This window comes from Neofelis nebulosa, chromosome 3 (assembly GCF_028018385.1).
Source record: "Neofelis nebulosa isolate mNeoNeb1 chromosome 3, mNeoNeb1.pri, whole genome shotgun sequence".
Classification (NCBI taxonomy): domain Eukaryota; kingdom Metazoa; phylum Chordata; class Mammalia; order Carnivora; family Felidae; genus Neofelis; species Neofelis nebulosa.
In genome coordinates this window covers 116,265,574-116,292,660 of record NC_080784.1, presented here as the reverse complement: position 1 = coordinate 116,292,660, position 27,087 = coordinate 116,265,574, and the positions used below count along the sequence as shown (strand labels likewise).

The 27,087-nt window shown below is 40.7% G+C and overlaps 1 protein-coding gene across 9 annotated transcripts in view; it reads left to right on the top strand.

Moving 5' to 3' along the window:
• LOC131507217 (uncharacterized) overlaps positions 1-27,087 on the top strand; it is a 74,105-nt gene that overhangs the window by 22,220 nt on the left and 24,798 nt on the right. For 2 of the 9 annotated variants that reach the window (XM_058721710.1, XM_058721707.1), the window contains exons 3-4: positions 2,122-2,258; positions 8,900-9,079. In XM_058721710.1, the coding sequence (XP_058577693.1) occupies positions 2,122-2,258; positions 8,900-9,079 (317 nt within the window). Of the gene's footprint in view, positions 1-2,121; positions 2,259-2,950; positions 3,068-4,190; positions 4,677-8,899; positions 9,080-9,504; positions 10,271-13,447; positions 13,695-16,253; positions 16,349-17,423; positions 17,466-19,387; positions 20,562-27,087 lie in introns of those variants that run through there. The other 7 variants (XR_009259394.1, XM_058721709.1, XM_058721708.1 and 4 more) reach the window with 7 other exon arrangements.

Sequence of the window (27,087 nt, the reverse complement as noted above, 5' to 3'; positions counted from 1 at the left end):
GAGGAAAACCCTAATGACCACAGAATCAGATCATTTGATCACATGATACAGCCTTTCTGCCCCAAATGTGCTTTCCTCTATTTTCATGGTTTCACTAATTTAAACACAGTGTGCATTATGTTTGTGTGTGTACAATATAAAGACAAACTAACATTTCTTTATGTTCTTCTAATGATTTTCCTTCAAACACTGTTGACAAGGTTGTCATGTATTGTGGTAAAAGTATTGTTTGTTAAATCAACAAATGGATTCCTCTTCATACTGTCCACATTTGCCTAATCTATAAAGATAAGCAGTATGGTTTGGGTTAGTGATTAAAAACAAGGGTCTTGAAAATCTGTGTTCAAACCTAACTCAGATATTACTAGCTATGTAATCTTGGGCAAGTTACTTAATGTCTCTGAGCTTCAGTTTCATCCCCTGTAGAATGGAATGATCATAGAAACTTCTAGAGATAATGCACACAGAGCTCTTAGTGCAATAGAAATTTCTAATAAAAGATAGTTTTTACATATGGGCCATCTCTCATCCTCCCTGTTTTCAAATAGGCTTTATATATAACATATCCTTCAGGATCACAGCTTGGAATTTAGCAGTATAATTTTTTATGCTGCGAAGGAACAGGTCTGGGGTGAGGTTTCCGTAATAAGAGTTTTGGCAAGTACCAATACCATGCACTATTCCAGTCTCCCCTCTTTATATTCATTGGTATTTTATTCTGGACTCAATACGTTTTCCCAAAGTGTGTTAGTGGATGAATGGGTTCAGATACACATGGAGGTTGGAGGAGTGTGGAGCAGGAAGAATCTCTTCCCTTCTCTTAGGTAGCTCTGTGTGTAGCTATGGTGTTTGAGTCTAGGTGGGGATTGCCAAGAGACTGGGTGGCCCCACTTGGGACAGAGCTCTCAAGCCTGATTTTGGGTGAATCTCTGGCCAGTTGTTTGAGGTTGTGGTTGTGGGGGTCCTGAGGGAGTTTCCATTAAGGGTAACTTTGGGTCCTTCTGGATGCCAAAGGGAAATTTTCTAGTTTACCTGGAAGCATTCAAAAAAGGCTAGACAGCAGGAGTGGAAGGCAGGGGTGAGCTCCTTGGTCTGCTCTACAGACCATCCTGGGCTAGAGGGAGAGATTCTAGTTTAGGGTGTTTCTGGGAGATTTATTGTAATTAACATTTTTCAGTCAATGCTATTATCTCTGCAAAACTGGACACATTTCACAATATGGAAATAAGTATTCTTGGCTTTACATATAAAGGCCTTCCATCTGAGCTCACATATTTCTTTACCTGGAGGTAATGCTAATACTTTCTTCTTTAAAACAATTTTTTTTTCTATTGTACTTTTAGATCCTGTGTGTGTATATTTATATCTATTTGTATGTATATTATTATATACAATAATATAGTATTATTTCAGGTTCTGAATGGAAAATCCTTTATGAGGAAGTAGAACATTAAGTTACAAAGTTGCTCTCTTTTCTAATGATGTTTCCTTGATAATGTTTGGAAACATCTCATAGATAATGCATAGTCTCCCCTCAAGCCTATTTAGCAATAAAAGAATCCCCAAACCCAGTAATAAATAATCCACATGCTTACAGCACTCTTGCAGATATACATATTGTTGTTTCAGGATCCAGGACATGAGGAGAGAGAAGGTTGATTTTTGGTATATTATGTCATTGTAGAGTAGACTGACAAATTTTTTCTTTGCTATGGTATATTTATTTATTTGTTTATTTGTTTATTTTTTTAAACGTTTATTTATTTTTGAGACAGAGAGAGACAGACCATGAACGGGGGAGGGTCAGAGAGAGAGGGAGACACAGAATCCGAAACAGGCTCCAGGCTCTGAGCTGTCAGCACAGAGCCCGACGCGGGGCTCGAACTCACGGACCGCGAGATCGTGACCTGAGCCGAAGTCGGACGCCTAACCGACTGAGCCACCCAGGCGCCCCTTTATGGTATATTTAATACAGGATACTGCTTTACATTTTTACAACTTCTTTACAAAGCTGATGTATGGATCTTTACATCTTTGACTATGAATGTAAATTATCACTACAGTAAAGGGAAGAAATCTAACATATACTTTTCTCACACTGCTTTCTTTTTCTTCTTCCAGGAAAACCAATTCGGCTATTAAGGGAACCTCTCAACAGAGCAGAGGAGGAGAAGGCAAGGTTTCAGAAAGAAGAGCTGTTTACCATCGAAGCAAACTGGGTTCCACACAGACATAGCGTATCATACACAAAGACTAAGGTAAATGCTCTATGGTTTTTACAAGTAATTTACTGTGCTTATATAAATGTACTAGAGCCTCTAGAATTCTTACTGATCATATCACTTGTTTTTCTATTGTTAAAAAAAAAAGCCAAATAATCAAATATCATTTAAAAAGTCAGTTGTCTGGATTACCCCTCCCGACTCCCCCCCAACCCCCCCCATCCAGTAACCTGATGCTTCTGTTGTGTCGACATCTGTATATCTGAGAACAGTGATGTGTTGCTTGTGATAAGTGCCAATTTGGTGATACTATATAATGAAAATGTACTAGCCTTTCATTTATCAAAGTGCCTTTCTCTGCTCAGTTTTAAAAAAACAGAAATTTTACTTAGAGTTACATATTTCTTGGGTTAATTCATATTTTATAAATATGTGAAATTATTAATTCATTCTATCTGTAGCATGTGTGGACCCTGAAGCTTATGGCAGTGCTGTTATCTATTGCAGGGATGCAAACACGCTCTTTGATGTGTTATTCTTGGGGACTAGAGAGGATAAAGATGGAATACTCATTGGGCCCCGTTCTCCAGATGGCCTGAAAATGTAGCAGTGGGTTGTATGCATTTCCACAGAGCAGGGTCATGATTCTCTAATCTGTACCATGTTATAGATAACAGGACACTCCAGGGAGTAGCAGCTCCAGCCATTCTTGCTGTATGTCCTTCTAGGATGTGGCACCACAACGTCACCGTCCACAAATAGCCCTTCCTGCACAGGCGTTTCAGTAAACTGTCTCTGCATCCACTGTGTGGAATGAAGTACATGACCCAGAAAACATGCCTTTTGTGAATAACAAAAATAACAATCACATACAATGCCAGCTTTATTTCTATTATCTGACAATCCTCACAACAACCCTCTAAGATAGGTTTTTTAGTATCCCTGATTTACCGATGAGGAAACTGAGGTAGAGAGGGGTTACCCATATAACTCTATTAGTCTCTGGCCCCAACTTGTGTTGCTTTAATGGATGCGGGCTGATTCTTGGCGTTGAGATTCTTTTTTTATTTTTTATTTTTTTGGTTTTTCTCCCTTAGGACTTTATTCTCTGATTTATTCATTCTATTTTTTAGTCAGCAAATACGTGTTGAGAGATACTATGGACGAAGCACTGGGTTCGTCCTATACCTGTCTTGTTCATGCTGAGGATACAGTCATGAACAAGACAGGTATAGCGGTAGCCCCATAAAGCTTCCACTCTGAGGGGTGCCTGGCTGGCTCAGTTAGTAGAGTGTGTAACTCCTGATTTTGGGGTTGAGTTTTGAGCCCCATGTTGGGTGAAGAGATGACTTAAAAAAATAAAATCTTTAAAAAAAAAAAAAAGCTTACACTCTGTTGAGAAAGGCAGGCATTCAACAGAGAATCACAATAGACTGCAATGCTGGTTGGGGAAACCCTAGGTGCTGCAGGAGAGCACTATTAGAGCAAAGCCAGCACATCTAATCTGGTCTACGTGTCAGAGTCATTTCTCAGCAGTGGGGTGGGATTTAGCCAACGAAGAGAAAAGAGAAAATGGCTGTCGGCAGAGGGAACTCCAAGGGGGAGGCAGGTAGGAGGTCTGTGAGATAAAGAGAACATGCTGTTTGAGGAGCTGAAAAACTAAGGTCAAGTCTGGAGTTGGAGGGAAAATGGGAATGATCAGATGGAGAGGGGTACTGGGGTAGAGGTTGGAGGGCTTGCCGTGCCATTTTGAATTTGCACTTTAAACTCAAAGAGATGCCTTTAAAGGGATAATCAGGAAAGTGATGTGATTTAATGCACACCTTCAAAAAGATCAATCTGCTGCCCTGTGGAGAAGTGGAGGCAAAAGGGGGGCTGGTAAGACCAGAGGGTGGCCTTTCCAGTCATTCCCTAACCATCCCCTAACCACCCCCCCAACCATCAGGATACTTCTTTTGTAACCCACAGGGATGCTGACAAATCCTCTCCTTGGTCAGCAAATACTCAGCAGGGTAAGATACGTTCCAGGTGCCTACATTCCACCAAAGGCCAGTGAAGACAAATACGCTTGATTTATGCAGCTGGGTGAGAATGACCTATGTAAGCTTCCAGCAGCTTGTGTGCTCACCTGAGGAGAGCTGGGAAGCAAAAGAACCCAAGACAAGGCCTTTGGATGTTTGATCACTATTAGTTCATTCCGTTGACGTGCATCAATTCAATAAACACGTTGGCACTCAAATTTTTGTCCAGTTAATGAGAGCTTTCTAGAATGCTTTTCAGGTGCCATTGTAGGCCTTGATGTAGATTATCTCACTTATTCTTATTCTGGCCCTCTGAAGCTAATAGTCACTTATTCTCCAGCTTCTAGTTCAGAAAGCTGAGGCAAAGAAAGTTTGAATTACTTGCCTAGGGCACATAACTAGTAAGAGAAAAGGAGCCAGAATTCTACTACTTGATCATATGAATAAATGAATGAGCAAATACCTACCTACTGCCTCCTCTCATTTGCCTCTAATAACACGTGAGAATGCTCACCTGATTGTGAACTTTCAATCACAAGACTGATTGAAAGACACTGGGTCATCTCTACTGTCTTCATGTAGATTTAGCAACCATGTAGGGCCCACTCAGTCTACTATCTGTGGCTCTGACCCTAGAATGGGGAAAGGAAAATGCAACCAACTACTGAGCTTTCTATGTTGTGGGGAGCGTGTTACATTTGGTTAGCCAATTAAAACAAGTTTCTAATAAAGAGACGGTTTCTCTAGGGAAAACAAGTATGTAAAAAAGATTACACAAATTTTTAAGGAGTTTACAGTTAAGTTGAAGCACACATATACCCACAAAAGGTAACAACATACTCAAAAGCAACCAGGATCCTATTATGACTTTTGCTTGCCTTAGCCACTTTTGCCTTTGTGGATCCCTTCCTTCATTTAAAAGTAACTAAGATTAGGAGCACCTGGGTGGCTCAGTCGGTTGAGCATCTGACTCTTGATTTCGGCTCAGGTCATGATCTCATGGTTCATGGGTTCAAGCCCCACATTAGGCTCCATGCTGTCAGTGCAGAGCCTGCTCCGGATTCTTCTCTCTCCCTCTCTCTCTGCCCCTCCCCCACTCACTTGCTCAGTCTCTTTCTCAAAATAAATATATAAACTTAAAAAATACATAAAAGTGACTGAGATTAGAAGCACCTGTGTGGCTCAGTTGGCTGAGCGTCTCTGATTCAGGTCACGATCTTGTGGCTCATGGGTTCAAGCCCCACGTCTGGTTTTGCTGATAGCTCAGAGCCTGGAGCCTGCTTCAGATTCTGTGTCTCCCTCTCTCTCTGCCTCTCCCCTGCTCATATTCTGTCTCTCTCTCTCTGTCGAAAATAAACATTAAAAAATTTTTAAATAAAATTATATGAATTTTACAAATACAGGGTACAAAGATGAATATAATACAGATTGGATTCATTATTATATCTTCATTATTATTTTCTTTTTTATTCTAGTTTTGAAAGAAATTAACATTAAAACATTTTTTGAGAGCCTGTAGGTACTATGCTGTTGTACCTAATGGATAAGTTTCCTTTTCCAAATAAATGATGCAGTGAGGGAAAAAAAAAAAAAAAAAACAGAAGAAAAAGAAATTGTTTTGATCTGAACTATGACTCTAGGGGATTCAAAGTTAGCCAAGAAGATGATGCTAAGTGCTCAGTTTCCAGGATGAGGCAAAGATGGAATGGGCAGCTGAATAAAGTCCAGAGTGCAGTGGGAAGGAAGGGGGACAGGTGCACAGTGAGAGAGACCAGAGATTCCCTTTTATCTGATGCCAGCTGTGGAGATTGGGAAGAGATTGCTAAAAGACACTGTGCAGGGTGAGACAGAGACCAACATGGGCCAGTGTGGGTAGGGAAGGGCATGGGTAAAGGTGGGATGCTGGCCAGAACCCTTAGCCAGGGCATAAAGCAGGGGATCCTGGGGTAATGCTCAAATACAGTGACGAGACTGTGCAAGGCAATCCGGAAAGGCACATGGAGCACAGTGATATAGTGATACCATGAAGTGATCATTCTCTGTTGATGGTAATTTTATTTTTGTACTCCTTCCTGTATTGCAGGGCCTACTGATCATCAACACCTAATAGCTAGAGTTCTGGATGTGAATGAATTAGGTTATACCAATTCGGTGCATCTTGTGAGACTTAAATTCATACCTAAGTTGGGAGAAGCATGGACTTTGACACAATTTTGCAAAAGCAAAAACCTTCGTGCCTAAACCCAGTTGAAGCCTGCACTTATGTCATATCTGCTATGCTAATCACACAGCTGAGCCCAGAATCAAAGAGGGTGAGGCAGATCACTCCCAAGTTACTTGACAAAGGGCACCAATGCAGAGAAGAGTGAAGAACTAGGGCTATGAAGTTGATACGATACAGGGAGTAACGTGATACAATCCCCATAATTAAAAGGACCACTTCAGTAGCTGTGTGGATCACGGGGAGCAAGACGGGAGTAAGAGACAACAGGGAGGAGGCTATGGCAATAGTCCAGGGTGGAAATGATGGTAGGTTGCAGTAGGGTAATAGTGGAGGTGGTGAGAACAGGTTGAGTTCTGGATATACCTTGAAGGTAGACTTGACAGGACTTCTGATGACTTAGATGTATGATACAAAGGGTAGACAAGAATAAAAGATGACTTCTGGGTTGTTGGCCCAAGCAAGTGGATGTCACTTCCTTTGAGGCTCCAATAGTCCAAGATATGATCCATTCATTGGAGGGTGATTACGTGAGTGGGTTCCTTTGTGATAATCCATGGAGTTGTACATGCCATGCATTTATATCCATGACTTTCTGTATGCATGTTACCTCTCATTTAAAAAGCCAGGGAAATATTGGTAGAAAGAGGCTCAGTAAACACTGGAAATTAGCCCCCCTATTTCCTTGAACTCATTTGCCTTGGCTCATAAATTCCTCAAATATCTGTTGCATTCAGTTTGGACCTCTTGCCTGGATAATTGCAATCAAACTAACTTATTCCACTGCCTTTGGTCCCCTGTCCATCCTCACACTGCAGCAGAAAAATCCTTATAAAATAATACAACCACAGCTCTTTCCTGCCAAAAGTTACTTCCCAGTACAGTAAATGTCAAACTCTAGTACTTATGATGTAAACCCTTTCAGCTCAGGCTTCTCCATATCCATACCTAGTCTTTCACTGCTCTCTCCTTCCCACTCTGCGTTCTGGCCATCGCAGCTGTTTGCAGTTTACTCAACACCTTGGCCTTGTGCCTTCTTCTGTCTGCAGCGTCCTGCTTGCTTTGTGGGCCTCGGTAAGACCCTACTCAATTGCCTGCCCCCACTGTGAGGCCTTCCCAGTGTTCCTAGGCAAAACCTCACCCCTCCTTTGTGCCAGCACCTGGCCTTACACTTCCCTCCATGTATTAGGGCAAGTAGCATTTTGGGTTATAATTATTTTGTATTCGTGTTACAATTATTTTTTAAGGCATAGTTTATTTTCTTTTTTCTATTAAAGAGAACTGAATAAAGTGAGAGAGCTAGCCATTTAGGGATGGCCTGTATGAAAAGGTAATAGAAAGAAGGAAAAGACACCCCAAATCTTGCTGTTTCAAAAACCTTTCCTTTTATTCTTTCCTTTCAGTCTTTTTCAACGCTTGTTTTTATTTTTTAATTTTTTAGTTTTATTTTTGAGAGAGACAGAGAGAAAGGAAGCTTGAGAGGGGCAGAGAGTGAGGGAGACAGAAGATCCAAAGCAGGATCCGTGCTGTCAGTGCAGAGCCCAATGTGGGGCTTGAAATCACAAACCATGAGATCATGGAGCTGAAGTGTGATGCTTAACTGACTGACCCACTCAAGAGCCCCCATGCTTATTTATAAAATATAGTTGGAAACACACAATATAAATTCTGTCTTGCTTTTTCATGTAATTTTGTAATGATTTTCTCTTGATATTTAGAAATATTTCAGGGGCACATGGGTGGCTCAGTTGGTTAAGCATCAGTCGTTAAGCATCGTGGGTTCGAGCCCCGTGTCGGGCTCTGTGCTGACAGCTCAGAGCCTGGAGCCTGCTTCTGAATCTGTGCTTCCCTCTCTTTCTGCTCCTCCCCCACTTGTGCTCTCTCTTCTCTCAAAAATAAACATTTAAAAAAATATTTCATATGTTTTTGTAGAAAACCTATTTCTATGTCGTTTCTTAACACCTATACTTCTTCATGGTGTATTTTGTTTACATGTGTTATATTCCCATCAACTTATTGGTTTAGTGTTTTTTATTGATTTGTATAAGATTTTATTATATCAAAAATATTACCCATTTTCAGTTAAAAAATATCATTTAGGATTGAATTAGTCTGCAATTGACAGAAAACCAGGTATATTAGTTTTCCTCCCTCCTCTCCCCAGCTTTATCGAAGAATAATTGTCAAACAAAATTGTGTATGTTTAAAGTATAGAACATGATGATATGATATATGTATACATTGTGAAATCATTACCACAATCGAGTTAATTAACATATTTGTCGCCTCACATAGTTGCCTTTTTTTGGATGAGAATGCTTAAGATCTACTCTCTTAGCAAATTTCAAATATACATGGCTGTATTGGTTTTCTATTGCTGTTGTAACAAATTACCAAGCTTGATGGCTTAAACGAAACAAACTTACTCTTAACAGTTCTGGAGGTCGGAGGTCCAAAATGAGTCTCATTGGGCTAAAATCCAGGAGTTGGCAGGGCTGTGTTCCCTTCTGGAGGCTCTACGGGGGAGAATCTGTTTCCTCGCCTTGTCCAGCTTCCAGAGGCCGCCTGCATGCCTTGGCTGGTGGCCCCTGTCTTCGTCTTTGCAGCGGGCAGAGGTGAGTGGTCGTTCTCACATATAATTCCTCCCACCTCTGCTTCTACCATCACATCTTCTTTAGCTCTGATCTCTCTTTTGCTTCCGTTTCTGCTTTTAAAAACTCTTGTGATTACACCGGGCCCACCTGGATAATTCAGACTACTCTCCCCGCTTTAAGGTTAGCAGAGTAGCAACTTTAATTCCATCTGCACCCTTAATTCCTCTTTGTTGTGTAACATGGCCCAGCTACAGGTTTAAGGAATTAGGATGTGGACATCTTTTTTTTGGGGGGGGGGGGCGGGTGTTATTATATGCCCCACCAGGCACCTCGGTAAGTAGTTACCTGTTTTATGCAAAAATAAGTCTATCCAGGACTAGTAGGACAATTTAATTAAACCATCAGGTAATCAGGTTTTCCCAGTCTTTTTGCTATATCATCCTTAGTGTATGGATCTGTGACCTGGTGCTTCTTGCCTCGTGTTTGCCAGATGGCTGCTGAACCTCCAGGCATTTCTCCCATGCTCCAAAAAGAAAAAAGGTGGCAGCGTGAAGGAACAAAAGATGAAAGGGCAGGCCAGCTGAGAATATGTCTTAGGTCAGATTCCCCAGAAGCAGGCCTTGGCCCGTTCTTGTGTTAGTGACTTACGTAGGAAGTATTTCTGGGAGAAATTGATGAGTAGAGTAAGGGAAACAGCATAGAGAAGAAGATAAAGCCACGCAAGGGAGTGCTGCAGCCCCATCTTGGACTCTAAGCATAAATCAGGCAGGTTGGTGTCCTCTCAAAGCCAAGTAGCTCCCACATTCAGACCCCCACCCCAGGCAAGGGGGAAGGATGGGGAGGTGAACACCCAGGCCCTTCTGACATCTAGGCAAAGATACTCTAGTAGCTCAAAGGTCGTTGAAGAAAGTAACAGGTGTGAGCTGTCAGGATCAGAACCTCCAGAAACAAGAATGTTGTCACACACAGCAGATAAAGGGTTTCTGAGGGGAACTGGGAAGAGCACCAAGCATTTGCTGCAGTGTGTCTTTTTTGTGAAGTTTCGCTGGATGCCTTCTTCAACAGTCTCCGATACTTTTCTTCTTTCCTAACTTACCACATAGCCACCCCTTGCTGCAAAGATGTCTAAGACAGGATTATTAATTGGATACCTTGCTCCTTTGGCAACACTGGAGTTCTGTTAGCAAGTAAATAGGAAAGAATGGACACCGGGTAGGCAATCATCAGAGTCTGCTAAAATATAATTCTCATTTTCTTTACTTTTTATTAAACAGAGGATTAAATATTTTACGTAGTTGATATTTTCTTCTGTAATTTCATCCACTATTGTAAAATTAATCAATCTATATCATATCTGTATTTTCTAATTTATAAAAATGTTTAGTTCTTTATAATTTATTTTGGTAAATGATTTCAAGTGGTGCTACAGGTGATTACCCATACATCCATATAAACTTGCTGTGTGTGTGTGTGTGTGTGTGTGTGTGTGTGTGTGTGTGTGTTTTATGGCCATGCATGTATTCCACTCCACTGGTCTGTTTGTATATCCCTTCTTCAGTGCCACATTTTAAACCACAATGTGATTTTATAACATATTTGTTACGCTTGTTTATTTATTTATTTTAAGGGGGGGGGCACCTGGGTGGCTCAGTTGGTTGGGCATCTGACTTCAACTCAGATTGTGATCTCAGGGTTCGTAGGTTCGAGCCCCGCATCGGGCTCTGTGCTGACAGCTCAGAGCCTGGAGCCTGCTTCAGATTCTGTGTCTCCTTTCTGTCTCTGCCCCTCCCCTGCTCATGCTCTTTCTCTGTCTCTCAAAAATAAATTAAAAAAAATTAAAAGTGAAAAAAGAAAAAAAAGAGAGAGCGAGGAAGATTGAGCGAGATTCAATTAGATGACGATTAGGCTCCCATCCAGGTGTAACACTTTGTCATCCTGAGAATTATGTAGCTCTCTGAAGTAGATTCCACTTGGCTGACCCTGTTGAGCCTAGCTAGTAGTGGCTGGTTTCAGCATGAATCAATAGATGCTCTTATATAAGAGGTGGGGTGAGAGAACACTTCTAGAAATCCATGGCTTCTAGTCTTCCTACTGGTACGCTTTTCTACTTCCAACCACCTGGGATAGCTTCCTTCCTAGGGCACCCAAACTAACTTTTCTAAATCAAAAATAGAGGAAAGCAACAACTTGAATCATTAAATAATAAAAGTATTTAATAAATAACTAAACTATTAACATATATTTAATTAATAAACTAAACTTCGACTTGTGCTTGGCACATAATAAACACAACATAGTTACTATAGTGTTTTTCACGCAACGTGTCCCCTAAATGCCACTCAGTGACTTTATCTGGTAATTTCCCAAAGGAGCTTTCCATCAAACACTGAAGAAAAGACTTGCCATATAGGGCTTATTGAGAGGGGACATGTCAAATTTCAAGTTGACAGTTGAGCCTTATTATTCATGGATTTTGCAATTGTGAATTCACCTACTTGTTAAAATTTATTTGTACCCCCTGCCCCCAATAGATATTGGGCATGGGTGGAATGGTGAAAACTTTGAGTTGCCCAACACACATTTCTCAGCTGTGGTTGAACAATCCGGCACTGTATTCTTATTTCTGTTTGCACATGATAAACAAGTATCCTTTTTGTGGTCAATTTAATCTGCTTTTTGTATTTTTGTGCTTTTTGTTGGTATTTTTGCTGTGTAAAATGACCCCAAGAACAATACTGAGTTGCTGTCTGTGTGCAAGAGGTTGTGATCCTGCCTTATGGAGAAACTTCCTCCAGTAGATAAGCTTCATTCAGACACGAGTTGAAGTGCTGTTGGCTGTGAGTTCAATGTTAATGAACCAACAGTATGTGTTAAATAAGATGTCTTTAAAGAGAAACACATACAAAATAAGGTTTTGTATTGATTTCTTGACAAAAATGTTGTAACAAGAAGCTCATAGGAACTTAACCCTATATTTCCCCCTGGGAACACTGGTTCAGTGTTTGCTGATTCAGGAGTTGTGGTGACTGTACAGAACATAACTACCATGAGTAACAAGAATCAAGTGTATTTTCCAAAGGGATATGGGGCTACTTATGATTTTTAACCTTTTAAAAAAATGTTTATTTATTTATTTTTTGAGAGAGAGAGAGAGAGAGAGAGAGAGAGCACACACACATGTACATGCACAGGCATGAGCAGGGGAGGGGCAGAGAGAGAGGGAGACAGAGAATCCCAAGCTGTCTTGCACTGTCAACACAGAGCCTGACGTGGGGCTCTATCTCACAAACTGGGAGATCACGACCTGAGCCGAAATCAAGAGTGGGATGATCAACCAACTGAGCCACCCAGGTACCCTAACCCCTTTTTTTTTTTTTTTAAGAGAGAGAGCAAGCAGTGTACGCATGCAAGTGGGGAAGGGGCAGAGGGAGAAGGAGAGAGAGAATCTCAAACAGGCTCACACCTAGTGCAGAGTCCAAGCAGGGGCTCAATCGCGTGACTGTGAGATCATGACCTGAGTCCATATCAAGAGTTGGTCGCTTAACCGATTGAGCCACCCAGGCGCCACTTTTTTTTTTTTTTTAATGTAGTCTCCATGCTCAACACGGGGCTTGAAAACTCATAACCCTGAGATCACGAGCCATGGACTCTATTAACTGAGTCAGCCAGGCACTCGTGATTTTTTAACCTTGAGTGTTCCTATGTCACCTCCTGTTCCCCAAAGATGGGACTCCCTGTATCTTATTCGGGCATGACACAAGAAGCATTTATAATACCTGTGACACCCACTCACAGTGCCTTCCTGTTGAAGTCATTTAGACCACATTAGTTATGAATTTTCGTTATTTTCTTTAACACCATATATTGTATGTTCAGTTTTGTCATTTAAAAAAAAAACTGATTGCGGTGCCTGGTCTCAGTTGGGAGAACATGCAACTGTTGATCTCGAGGTTGTGGGTTTGAGCCCCACATTGGGTGTAGGGATTACTAAAAAATAAAATAAAATAAAATAAAATAAAATAAACAAACTTATAAAAAACTGGTTTGTTTTGAGAAGCACTGAATATTGGTTTTAAGTAGGAAGAGAAAATTGCACCCTGATTAATGGTGTTGTAGATTCCTCAGTGACTCAGGAAAGCATTTTCTTAATGAATAGGCATCATTAAGTTCTACCATGTATCAAGCACTGCACTAAGCACTTTATATACATTATTTTATTGTATCCTCACAACAATGCTGCAAAGTCATCTTATTGTCTTCATTTTGTCAGTGAGTATAGATCAGGGAGCTGGATTCAAATCCAAGTCTATTTGACCTAAAGTTCAGGTCTTTCTACTTGAGTGTTCACCATAGGCACTACTTGGTCATATTACCTGTCCTTCCTTACAGGTGCTGGATAAAACCCATTAGGAGAACATGAGTCAAGTTTACTCATCCAGACTGAATATGTCACATTCACACCTTCTTGACCCAAGGTAAAGCAAACAAATGAAAAGAGCATGAGACATCTTCCACAAATTTAACCCATGCTTCAGTACTTTAACCAAAAGAGAGAAGTGTACACGGGGGAAAAGGAAAGACATACACCAAGCCATCTGCCTTTATAATACATTAATAATAAATACAAACAAATATTTGTGTTATATCTACATGTCATTAGCTGTGAAAAAAGCACACAATTCCAGAAGTGGCACCTTTAGCTCTAGCATGCAGTGACAATGAAACAGTAGTTGCTATGCCAAACAAATAAAATAGATCTCTCTACCAATGCTTTCAGGGTAATGGTAATTAAATAGATTTTTGGTCAGTCCTGTCCTATATCCTGCACTAAGTTGATTAACCTGTTTAATGAGTATATGAGAATGACCAAAGCTGACCTCACATCAAAGAGCCCCATTGTTGCTGTTAGCTGACCTGAATTTTAATTGTGCACTAGGTTCTTTAATTGCACCACAGATGTGCTAGAGAATAGAGCAGGTACTTTAAGCGGCAGTGGGTTTCTTTTCCCAGATGTATTTGATTGCTCCAAACATGCAATATCAGATGCTATTTTGCATATCCAGGCTCTGAACACTCCCCCTCTTTGCAAAGGCTCACAGTTTAACAGTTGTTTTTTGATATAGTTGGTGGTAGTGATCAGTTTTATTTATATGGGAAAACTTACCTTTGTGTATTACTAAACATCACAAAGAAATTTAGGAAAAAAAAGTCTATAAATAAATCAGCTGTGAATAAATTAGAATCCAGTCTTCAGGACTCCTTTAAGGCCTCAAGCCTCAGTCTTCAGCCTCCAAGAGGATTGTTAGAGGCAGATGTGGCTTCCTCAGTGTGCTGTCACCAAGGGCCAGCTGTTATTTCAAGCTGCAAGTACCAGACCATAGAAAAAGGAAGTTAGTTCTTACGTGATAACACTCATTTTTTAAAAACCCTTTAACATGTGCTGTAGTCCTCTTTCCAATTTCTCTTTAACTTGTTTTGGTAAGCAAGTTGAACAGGGTATTTTAGCTATCCACCTGCAAAAAGATGATGACACTTTGAACTCATGCTTCATTGTGGCACTTTCAAAAAATGCAAACAGAGGTCATAAACCTCTGCTGCTTAAGACTTAAAAAAAAATAAGGTGGCTTAAAATCTTTTTGTGACAAGACAGTTTTTGGGGGGGGCTGGGGGTGGATAGGGAGAGGGCATAGATAAATAAGGATAAATAAAGGAACTTCTGCTTTATTCCTGGCGTAGAAAGTGGACCCACTGAGTGGGAAGGGGCTCACATGACGTCTGTCATCCACTCTGCGGCTCATCAGCTGTGACAGATCCCAGATGTAGATGTGAAATGGCACCCAGTCCAGGATGAGTGAGAGGCATGTAAACAGTGGAAATGGCAGTGGGGATGGAGGCAATGTATGGGACCAGCAGGAGACCCCAGGGTGTGTCTGTCTCTAATTGACCAAGTAGCTTGCACAGTCCTGCAGTCTTGGATTCTCAGGCTGCCTTCTTTTAGTGCTTTTCTTCTCCTGCTGCCTGCCTTGCTCATTCAGCTTCTTGTCTAGACACTAACTCGTACTGTGGCCTTGGGGCATTCATTTAACTTCTTTGGGCCTCGATTTCTGCAACTACATACTATATACTACATTATCTCCCAAGTTTGTTCCATGATGCTGTTTTGTGGTTGTCTTAGCAGAGTATTTGACTGAATGATTAGACTTATTTCCCCTTTCTTTTTTTGATGTATCTTTAGATTTTATTTCATGTCCTTCCACAGCGAAAAAAAAACAACCCACAAACAAACAAACTAAACAAACAAACAACAACAACAAAAAAACACCCACAGGGGCGCCTGGGTGGCTCAGTTGGTCAGGTCATGATTCCAGGGTTGTGGGATTGAGTCCCACATCAGGCTTTGTGCTGAGTGGGGAGCCTACTTGGGATTCTTTCTTTCTCTCTCTCTCTCTCTCCATATATGTATGTATGTGTATATATATATATATATATATATATATATATATATATATTTATATGTGTGTGTGTGTGTGTATGTGTGTGTGTGTGTATATATGTGTGTATATCTATATCTATATCTATCTATCTATATCTATCTATCTATATCTATATCTATATCTATATCTATATCTATATCTATATCTATATCATCTATATCTATATCTATATATATCTTTGCCCCTCTCTCCTGGGAGAGGCTTTCTCCCTCTCTCTCAAAATAAATAAATTATATATATATCTATATATCTATATCTCCACAGTCTATTGGTCATAGGTGGTTTTTTATAGCTAAGACAAAATTGTTGGCCTCCGGATAGTCAGAAGATGATGTTGGGGTTTCCCCCTAGAATTGTGATTAGTTCGCTAAAGAGAAGTATCTATATCCGTACAGGCTGGTACATTATCACAGTCAGAGAGGGGCCATATAAGGAAAGTCAGGAAAGGTGAGGGCCAGCAAGGGTGTTGGTGTCATTGGCAAGATCCCATTAGTGGTGATTTGCTCCCCAAACAGAAAGCATTAGATTACTTTATTGTTTGGGGAAGATTGCTAACACATCAGCAGGACCCCTCCTTCACACAGTAAGTCAGCAGGAGGCTAAGGAATTTTTGTTCTTCAGGTGTGTCTGGTTGCAATTAATCCCATGTCTAAGTGGGCACTATTATGTTTCTTCACTGTGTTGAGTGGTATACTCCACAGTGAAACCTTCTGTAGATGTTGAGGACCGAAGCAGAGGCTCAGAAGCACAGTTCTGGAAAAGCAGGATCCAAAGCACTTTCCTTAGAGTTGCTCAGGTGAGGAACAGCCCTGGAGGTGGTGAGGGGAGCAGGGGAGGTGAAGGAGGGAGTACAGAGGTTGGAGGGGTGGAGGAGAAGGAGAGCCCACCGAGACTAGTACGATACAGGTCCCTCTTTGGAAGCAACTCTTCCAGAAATGCTCTGCCTGTAAATATTCTTTCTTCATCATCAGAAATCTTGTTTCCTTGCTTTGTGCTCTTTTTTTCAAGTACCATGTCTGAGCCCCTTCTGATTCACATTTTGGTTCCAATCAAATTAGAGGTGAGGAGGCAGCATCAGGGTTATGCTAAGGTGTCTGGATGTTGGTCCTGTGTTTCCTCACACCCTGTGCAGAGAAGACCCAATCATTCCCCCTAGGAGATCCACTAAAACCTGAGGAACTTATGGTAAAGGGCGGGGGAGGAGGTGAAGTCTGACCTTACCCAGAACGCAAATTCAGGAAAAGGATGCCTAGACCTGCTCTGTGAGGAGGAAAGAGTGTAACTTCTGTGGGCAGAAGCATGTGGAGATGTACCATCAGACTCACAAAACATCAGTACTAGAATCACACTCAGATTTTGCACATCTGCGAAATTATTATTATACTGTAATAATTGTTGGTTAAACAGACAAAGAAAGATTTTACCCAAGCTATCATGGTTCATTATTTTCTCCCATTTGGAAGAGATGGCTCAAGTTGTGGCGGATTTGTGAGTCCTCTTAGGCAACAGGCTTTGGAATTAGTTTCTTCCCCCAAAGGGTTCATTTTGGCTTTGGTTCCAGTCACACTTACTATCTGTGTGAACTCAGTCAAGTTTCTTGATTTCTTTGAGCCTCAAGTTCCTGGCCTGTGACCTGCGCATAATAACATTAGCTATAGGGAATGGCTGCTTTGAAGACCCCATAGGAAGTGTCTTTGTGAATGTACATTATAAATTACTATATACATTTTAATCTTTTGCTTCAGCCATAGCAAATATATAAAGACTATTATGCACTTTTTTTTTTTTTTGGTATTAGCCTCGTTCTAAGTTCCATTTACTGTCCTTATTTTTGTTTTTTGTTTTTTTATTTCTTTCCACTTCCAATGTAGAGATCTGCTGAATATATAAACTGTTTTGGGGGAAAAGACAGGGTATGTATAAATAAATAAATTTAAATTATAATTTTGTTAGCGGATTGCTAAAAGAATCAGAAAGATATGCTAATATGTCAACCTTCCCCACCTTACCACCAACGTAACATTAGCCCTGCTAGCTTATGTGAACCTCCATCATTGACTTACAGTATGCCAGGTGCCATCTGTAGCACTTTACTTGTCATAACTTTCTAGGGGAGGTGATACCGATCAGTGTTTAGCTGATTGACCAAATCAGTTATGTTGCTCACCTTATATGGCCCAGGAGCGGACAGATTTTTGACTTTAGGCCATGTACCGTCCAGGGCTACCAGCTTGGTGCCACCATAGGCTGTCTTCTTGCGGAGACATCTCCCAGTTCATACACCTGGAAACGGTAGGAAAAATCCATTCATTCATTCCATAAACAGGTAATGAGCCTCTACTATGCACCAGCTACTATGGCAGGCACCCCGGGGAATGTAGGAATGCATGATGGATGGTCCCTACCCTCTGGGAGTACTTAGGCCAGTGGAGAAGCAATTATATAGGTAACTGAGTAGCTTGATGAAGTAGGGAGGTACGGCAGAGTGCTTGAGTGCACAGTCCCTGGAGCTGGCCTGCTCTGTCATCTACCAGCTGAGTGGCCTTGGACACGAACCTCTCAGTGCCTCAGTGTCCTATCTATGTCTACAGAGTGTTAAAAATAATGGTCGTGGTGAGGTTTACTTAAATCAACACATGTAAAACATGTAGAACAGTGCCTGGCACCACAGAAAGCCCTTGATAAAGGATGATGATGGTGATGATGATGGTGGTGCGGTGGTGATAAGAGGTCCAATGTGGAAGGCATGTCAGTTATCCAGGAGGCTGGGAAGGGCATGCAGAACCGGTCTTGTTGGCAGAGGAGAAGGAGCTCCCTCCAGGTGGAGGGTTCGGCACTATGGGCACAGTTAAGGTAGAGAGAAGGATGTTCTATGTTCTCAGAATTTTTTTAGTCAAGCAGGAACTGCTCTCAACTCCTGAATTCTGAGCTTGATGCTAGAGTGGAGACAAACATGGCATGTTTCCATCTCAAGACCATTTTGTTTGTTACCATGGCTGGTAACAAACAAATTGACTGGGATGGATAAATATGGTTTGTAAGCAAATATATGCTTTTGTCAAATAGACATGGTCAGTGCCTACAGAGGCAGGAAGGTTGATAGCAAGAAGAACTTGTCTTGTTAATTCCAGGTTGGGGAACATCCTGTTAGGAAAATGAACAAATCTGAACGAAGGTTGATGGTGTGGTCTGAGTTTAGCAAATTATTTCTTAGTCCTTTGCTTTTTTTAAAAAAAATAAAAAGTCATGGGCAGGTTCATGACCCACAAGCAAATGATATCAATGTTGAGCACAAACCCCAACCCCCCCAAATCCCTGGCATTTTTTTTTTATCCTTCTTATTCCTAGAAATGTTCCTTTAAAAAAATGAGGGACATGAATTGCTATGAGTCTCCAAAAGGACAGAAATTACTAAAAATAAAACAAATGACAGGTAGTGAGAAAAAGCCCCACCTAACTATAGCTGGTACATAAATAAGCCCACTTATATATAATTCAGTGTATTCTGTTAGAAAACATTGAATTCCCAAACAGAATAATCAGTTTAAAATTAATGTGGTTTATTAACAATTAAAAGTGATAACACAAGCTGAAGAAATTGGAGGTGAAATGTTGAGTTTCCTTTGATAGGTAGAGTAATTACAAAGTGTGCTTTTGAAGTTCAAGAAGACAGCCTTAGGACACAACATTTTTAAAGTAAAAATTGGCTTGCCCTCTGTTCAAGTGATTTATTTTGCACTAAGCAATGGGTGTGAGACATGATGTGATTTAAAATTTCATCCCTTGATGGAACTGCTTGAGGGTGACATGATTTTTTTCTTTTTTCTTTTCTCAGCCTGCTCAGCCTATGAAGTTTCCTATCTAAAAGTTAATCTTCTGAAATTCCTTAGGAATTTAAGGAAACCTAATCTTTTGGTGTGTCAACAAAAGGGCCTGAGTATATTGCTTTCCCTCTGACATTCAGGAGCCTCAGAGTGCCTGAGTGGCCCCTAGCAGGAGCTGGTGCTTACCATGGCCAAGCAAATCCAGCCATTCTTGTTTGGTTGCCTATTAAGTAATTACCTTCGGGAAACTTCACCTCTGCCATTAAAAATTCTCTTTCTCTCTTAAGAGAGCTTGAAAGATGTGGGGGTGAATTGAGGAGGGGAGGCGTAATATCCTTGAAGAGGAAAGTTAAAAGGAACTGGGATTTGGTTAAAATAGAAGTTTAGATAATCAAGGGAGCAGGTTATTGCGGGAGAGAAGAAGAGTCATAGTTTAAAAAACACGTTGATATTTTACATGTTTCAGTGAGTGCTTCATCTCTATTTTCGCCAAGGAAAATAAATGCATTTAACGGATTTTTAAAAGTTTTCAATAGTCTATTTATTAGAAAGAAAAAAGAACTTGTAAAAAAGTCTCTTATGGTATGCTAGTAAATGCTCAAAAACTGGCTGTCTCAGCGAGGGGAGGGCCTACCCTGATCTGTAGCGTTTGTCAATTTCCTTGGTGTAAATGCTCCCATGATGGTGGATCCTATAAATGTAAAAATGTGAAGCTGGGGAGAGACGTAGAGAAACACACCATTATTCTTTCCATCGTACAGATCCAATAAATGGAGATAACCCGAGGAATGTAGACAACAGTAAAAAGTTGTAAAACAAACAAGGAAGTGATGAGTTCTGAGTACTTTTTATCTTTGTTTTTAATCCAACTTAATTATAAGCTTATATAAATTAATTTTTAATTCTGACTGTGTTTAACAACCAGCTCACAACTTTTCCTGAACATTTAAGGTGGCTCTCAAGAACCAGTATAAGCTCGTTCTAGCATGTCACTAAATACATGTATGGTATCTGTGGAAAGGGGTTTGGAAGGTCACATCCCAAATTACTGACCATGGTAATTACCTCTTGGTGAGGGGTTGTCATGGTATGTGGAAGGGGACCTATGTGCATGCGTTACTCCGTATACTTTTGTGTGTATTGCTAGTATAATAAAAGTGAATACAAGATGGTTTTTATAAAATATGTATTGTTTTTATACCAATACCTCCTTTCAACGGAATCCAAATGCTTGAGGTAGCATGGCTCAAACAGAGGGAGTGTTGGACTAGGCACTAAACAATTGGTTTTTAATTATGGTTTGGCCTCTGACAGTCTGGGTAACTGAGAGCAAGTTATTTGATCTCTCTGAGCCTTGGGATCTTTGTCAAATGAAGATATTTGAAGTTTATCTGTAAGAGTCTATTCAGTTCTGTCTAACCTTTACATGTCTGATTATTTTCTTATCTCATTCAATAAATATAAAGACTACACACCCAGGGACAAAGAGTTCTGTGAAGTCCCAACTCACCACCGATTTTATTTATTTATTATATTATTTATTTATTACTTATTTTATTTTCTGACTTTTCAGAAGATTATGGACTTGAAACTCATGGTCCCTGTTAATAATCATAATGATTGGCCAGGTTGAGAGAACGGGGGTTTTGGAAACTAGCTAAGGGCAGGCGCAGATGTTCTCAGATTAGCAATATTCCTAGCAGAGGGCTTGTTGGTTGACTGGCTCACTGATGGTGTGTGTGACGAGGGGGCCTGGAACTTGTGCCCTGGAGGAGTTCTCTCCCTGTGCTGCCTGGTTCACATTCTTCTGGAATGAATTTGCTTGAGTAGCTGTCCTGAACGTTGGTCTTCATTGAGCTGACTCTAGTCTCCGACCAGACAAATTAAGAGTTTGTTCTCAATCAAAATAATAAAATGGATTTTGACGGTTTTTATTTTTAAACTGTAAGATATTAGATATTCATTGTAGAAAATTTAGTAAATACAGATGAGCAATAAAGAAAAAAGGAAGATCGTTGATTTTAAAGTGTAGAATTTCCATTTTTGTTTGCCCCATATCTTACTGGGCAAGCTCATCTGGAGCAGCTGCTTTGTGTATACGTATCTGAACATATGCGTGTTTGAAATAACATCATCCTTCTTGAGAGTGAGGCACAGCATGTACGCAGCACGTGGGCTCTGGAGCCCACGTGCTCAGGCTGGAATCCTGCCTACACCTGCTAACTGTGCGACCTTGTGCACTTCACCTTGCCGCTCTGTGCCTTAGTTAGCTCATCTGTAAAAAGGGGACATAGAATGTGCCTCGTAGGTTTGCTGTGAGGACTGAGTGAGTTGAGAACATAAAGCCCTTATAGAACAGTGCTTGGTACACTATTCAGTGAATGACAGCTATTTTTATTTTATTCTACCATATATTGCCTTACCATCGTTTACTAACCTTGCTGTTGGGCATGCAAGTGGCTTCTGATTTTTCACAACTGAGATGAGATCTTTTATAAGTTACAACTTTACGTATATCCTCAGGATACAATCTTAGACCTGGAATCACCGAGTATGCACATTTTAGTGTTTTAACCACATATTGTAAAAATTAAAGTCCTCTCTAGACACAGCTTAAAGAACACCCATGTGAGTGCACAAACAGGTGTGTCCCATCTCTCCCTCATGTCAGTGCCACTGAGCAGATTGGGCTTTCAAAATGAGAAGTACATTGGGGCACCTGGGTGGCTTGGTCGGTTAAGACTGACTGAGACTTCGGCTCAGGTCATGATCTCACGGTCCGTGGGTTCGAGCCCCGCGTCGGGCTCTGTGCTGACAGCTCAGAGCCTGGAGCCTGTTTCGGATTCTGTGTCTCCCTCTCTCTCTGCTCCTCCCCTGTTCATGCTCTGTCTCTCTCTGTCTCAAAAATAAATAAACGTTAAAAAAATTAAAAAAAAAATAAAAAAACAAAATGAGAAGTACATCTATTTCCATAATATATATAAATCTATGCTTTTCATCTTAAATGCAAAATAAATGCCCTGAGATACCATTAAACTGTGAATAAATCATTAAATTGAAAGCAAGTGTTTTTTCCACAATTATTTCACCTGGTTGTGCCTAGGCATGGAAATACTTCAGTGTTGAGCAATTTCCCCCTTCCCCCCACACCTCCACCCCCCAAGCCCCAAACTGCCCCCCACCTGGCCCCACTACTGGGAAGCAACATTGGAAGAGACACAAACTGCCTCAGGGAGAACCTGTACACCAGGGTCTGAAGGCAAAGGGTATTCCTGTCTCTCCTTCCCAGTCTTCTTGTCAGGCAGACTGCACTTCCTGCTGCTTTGAGGCAGATCCTTTCCATGGCCTGAGGGGAAGATGCTTTGTCCATCCCTTTGGGCTTGTTACTGTGCTTGAAAAATGTGTTAGCCTGGCTGAGAGGGATGCTGATGAGGGAAAGCTACAGTGGACAGTACATCAGTCAAGGTTCTACTGAAGACCAGAACCTGCAAGACACTGGAGACTCTCAGGCAGGAACCGGAACTGCTATCCACAAGTGGGATTTCTTCTTCCCAGGAAAAAAAACCTCAGTTTTGCTTTTAAGGTCTTTCTTCTGATTGGAAGAGGCCACTCAGATGATTGAGGACAATCTTGTTTACTTGAAGTTAACTGATTGTCGATGTTAACCACATCTGCAAATTATCGTCACAGCAATACCTAGGCTGGCGCTTAATAACTGAGTACTTTAGCCTTGCCAAGCTGACACATAGGCAGTCACAAGAAGAAGCCAGGGTTCATGAACAGAAGTCCAATTCCCTCTCTCACCAGGTCCCTGGGTCCCTTGGAGCTCCATACTAGGGAATGCACAAGACTGCTGAGCTGATGTAGAAGCTGTTCGTAGTCAACTCCTGTCCTGAGAGAGGAGAGTGCCAACCTCTCCTCATAGGAAGGCAGAAGGAACTCATTAGCCCTATGTTCATGCAGGATGATTTGAAAATTATAAGTCATCAGGTTCACGTAATTAATGATTTTAGAGGAAAGTCCTGAATATCCATTCAAGGGACTATTGAGAGCAATGGAGGGCCAATCACGACATAATTCTGTCTTTCCAAATATAATTCCAAAGTGAGTTCAGAGGAGCACTACTTCCATGGGATAGTAGGTAGTAGGTGCAAGGTGAAGATTCCACGGTCAAAAAATTTTAAGAAATTTTGGGTTAAAGTTAAACATGTTTCTAAACAGAAAAACCGAAGAACCTCTTTAATAGGTTAACGTGAAGGTACGCAGTATGTCCAGCTTACTTGACTGTGCGATCCATTTTTTGCTGAGCACATTTTGAGTCTAGTGTCCCACAAAATACTTTGGGAAAAGATGTTACTATCTATACTGTTGGCCACTGAGAATACAGTTGGAATAGAATTCCTTCCAGATTATTTTATGCACTACCATCTAGCACTACTAATTTCTGTACAAAAGTAAGTTTGTAGAAGAAGTTATTGAACACCCACTCTCATGTACTGGATCTCCATATGTGCCAGGTATTATGATCAGTGCTGGGAACATAGGATTGCTCAAGACTGACACAGACCCTCATCTCATGGAGCTTATGTCTTCTCTAGGCATGTGTCCCCTCCTCAGGAAATGACCCCTCAGGAAATGAGCCCTCAGATGTTCTAGATGGATCCCCAACAGACCCACCATCAACTCTGGTGCACAAGTCTCTTACAGGTTAGAGGATTATAGAAATTAGACCATGTATCCAAGCAAACAGTCTGTGCCTTGGCCAGAGGAAGGGAAGTGCTAGGAAAATTCACATTTGTTTTGCCAGAGAACTAGATCAAAACCAAAATAAAGAGAATCCTTTCATGTGGGGTGGGCAGTCTGGCAAAAAGCAATGCCTCTGGGGTTGATGGAAATAAAAGGTGACCAATTTCCCCTTCCTGCTGCCAACATTTTCTCCTGACAGCCAGAGACATCCTTGACTGGAAACCTTGAATATGAGAAGATTCAAACAACAACAACAACAACAACAACAACAACAACAACAACAACTCAGTTTTTTCACAGCCATATAAAGTTAAAAAGCTGGCCAGGAAAGCCCATACCTAGTGTTCTTACCTCTGGGTTCCTTATTAGTCTTACTTTGCTGAAGCCACATTTTAGTCAGGGTGAGATACTCTTGTGACTCTTAAAAATAAAACAAAACCAGATTGGCTGCCTTATGCTGGACTGCTGATTCCTTGGTTTGCCACGCCCCATATCTTACTGGTCAAGCTCATCTGGAGCAGCTGTATAACATACCTAGCCAGTGCTTAGTTGTGAACACAGCTCGAAGGCTTTCTAGAGTCAGTGTCCTATCCTGGGGAGTGCTCACTGGCAAAGAGAAAGTGATTCTCCAAGATGATTGGTGGGAGACAGGAATAACAGAGGGCTGCCTTTCCTTGCATCTTACACTTGCTAGCAATGAACACACTTTTATTAAACATTTATTTTATGCAAAGCATACAAGAAAGAGACATTAAAGTAGGTCAGATATCTTGACAGTAGACATTTAAATATAACTCAGAATGGGAAATTATCAGTGGATGTTTTCTCAAGTTGGAATTGGACATGGACCTTTTATGTTTATTGTTCCTTTTATGTTTATTCTAGTGTCTAGTCTCTGCCTTTTTGCAGCCCCTTTCCCATAACGCTTCCATTTGACTCAACATACTCAATTTTTCAATCAGCTCTGATTAGGTGAGTGAGCAGGTTCAGTACCTTTTCCTTACCAGGTGGTGGGGCATGACTTAATCTTGTTGCTACAGACTGTTTTGGGGATGAGTACTGACCTACCCATTCAGTTTTAGTTTCCCCTTAATGTTGGCCTCCCACCGATTTCCAGTCCATCCCATCTTGATGTTTAAATTTTTTAAAAACATTCCTTCTTCTAAATCCCTTTGGAATCCACAAAGGCTCTTAACTTTGTAGGAGCTGGTCCTCTATCAAGTCAATTTCCTTAACCGAACTTACACTCAGCTTGAGCAAGACTGATCCAAGTGATAGAGAAAATTTTCCCTAAAGGTCCTATATAACCACGTGAAACTTTGTAAATAAATGGTAGTGGTCAGTAATGCATGCTCAGGGCCAGTCAATGTGGGTTCAGATCCTGGATCTGTCATTTACTTGGTGTGTAGTCTTCAGTAAATCAATCTCACTGGGTCTCCGTTTTCTCATGTATAAAATAGATACATAAATAAGCTTGTAATATTGTTGTGAGGACTAAAGGAAACTAAAGCACTCAGGATGGTACAAACTACATAGTAAATAGACAACAAAGTTAACCAGTATCATTGCTATTATTATTCTTCTGGTTGACCTAAGGGATGGGGACAGAATTCATCAATTTGGGTTCTGCTTTGAGACTGGTAGGGGTGTGGGAGGTGTTTATCCGGATTGCCAAACTCACACTGGTATTTCATACTTGCGGAGAGTTCAGGGTTGACCCAGGACATGTTTACCTCTCCAATCTGCTATAGTAACTTTGGAGTTGGAAGTTTAAACATGATCTACTCTAATTTTGAGTGCAAAGTAAAGATTGTCACCATTGCACATCAAGCTCCACACTGATCCATTACACAGGAGCTTAGGCAAGGTAAACAGGTGACCTCTCACCTGTTTTACTGCTGGAGCACCGCCTGGTTGAGTACCCCTCCCCACCTTTGAACACCAAGCTTTGAACTGTTGCCTAAGACTCTCACACCTTTTCTTTAAAATACTTCTTAATTTGACTATTACCCTTGGGGAAATCTGCTTGCCAAAAATTCCAACAGTAACTATGGGCTTGAGATCCTGGGGGTAAATTAGTATTGGATTTCTGGGCAATTTGCCCTAAATGCTAACGTGTAAAAATGCACCTGGATAAGGACACTTTCCTTCTGAATCACAGGCTTGTGGCCTAATTTTTACTTACAAGAAGAAAAATGCTACTTTTTAAGAAAAGAAAGTTCATTAAATAGGGTTTACCTAGATAACAACTACCGTGATATACCCAACTTGAAGGCTGGGACTCCGTCGTGTTCGCCTTTGCATCCCTCACAACTCTTAGCCAAATAAATGCCTTGTATGTTGTAGACACTCCCCATAATATGGTGTGCTGAAAAGAGGCTGTGTACTGGAGGCATGAAGTCTTGGGTTCAAATTTATGTTCTGCCACTTACCTACCAGTGTTGGGGTCCTGACTAAGTGTTTAACTTCTTTGAGAACCACTTCTGAAGAAAATAATGTAGGTAGAGTGCCTGACATATTGTCTTCCACTGCTGAATGTTATGTGATTGAATCTAGGATTCCCTCCCAATTCCGGGGACCCTCCTGGAATTTTGAGAAGCTTATTTTGTAGTGCTTAGTTTTATAAACTTTTCTCAAAACCATTGCTATTAGAAAATCATTCATTAAGCATAACCTATTTTTTTAATCATAGAGATAAATCACATTTGCTCTTTTGCTACTTGGTTAAGAAAAAAAACTAATTATTATGCCTTTGGTGAAAATTAGCCACTTTTTAAAGTAGAATATAAATTATTCTTAACTTACTTTTGTGAAATCATTAAATCCTTGGGACAGACATTAATTCTTTTTTGAATACTTCATACCCTTGGAAAATTCTCAACCCAAGCTTCCAGGCAGAAAAAACCAGATTACTCATCAAGGAAGCTACTAAGGTTGGAATCGACTTTTCATAGGTAAATAGTAT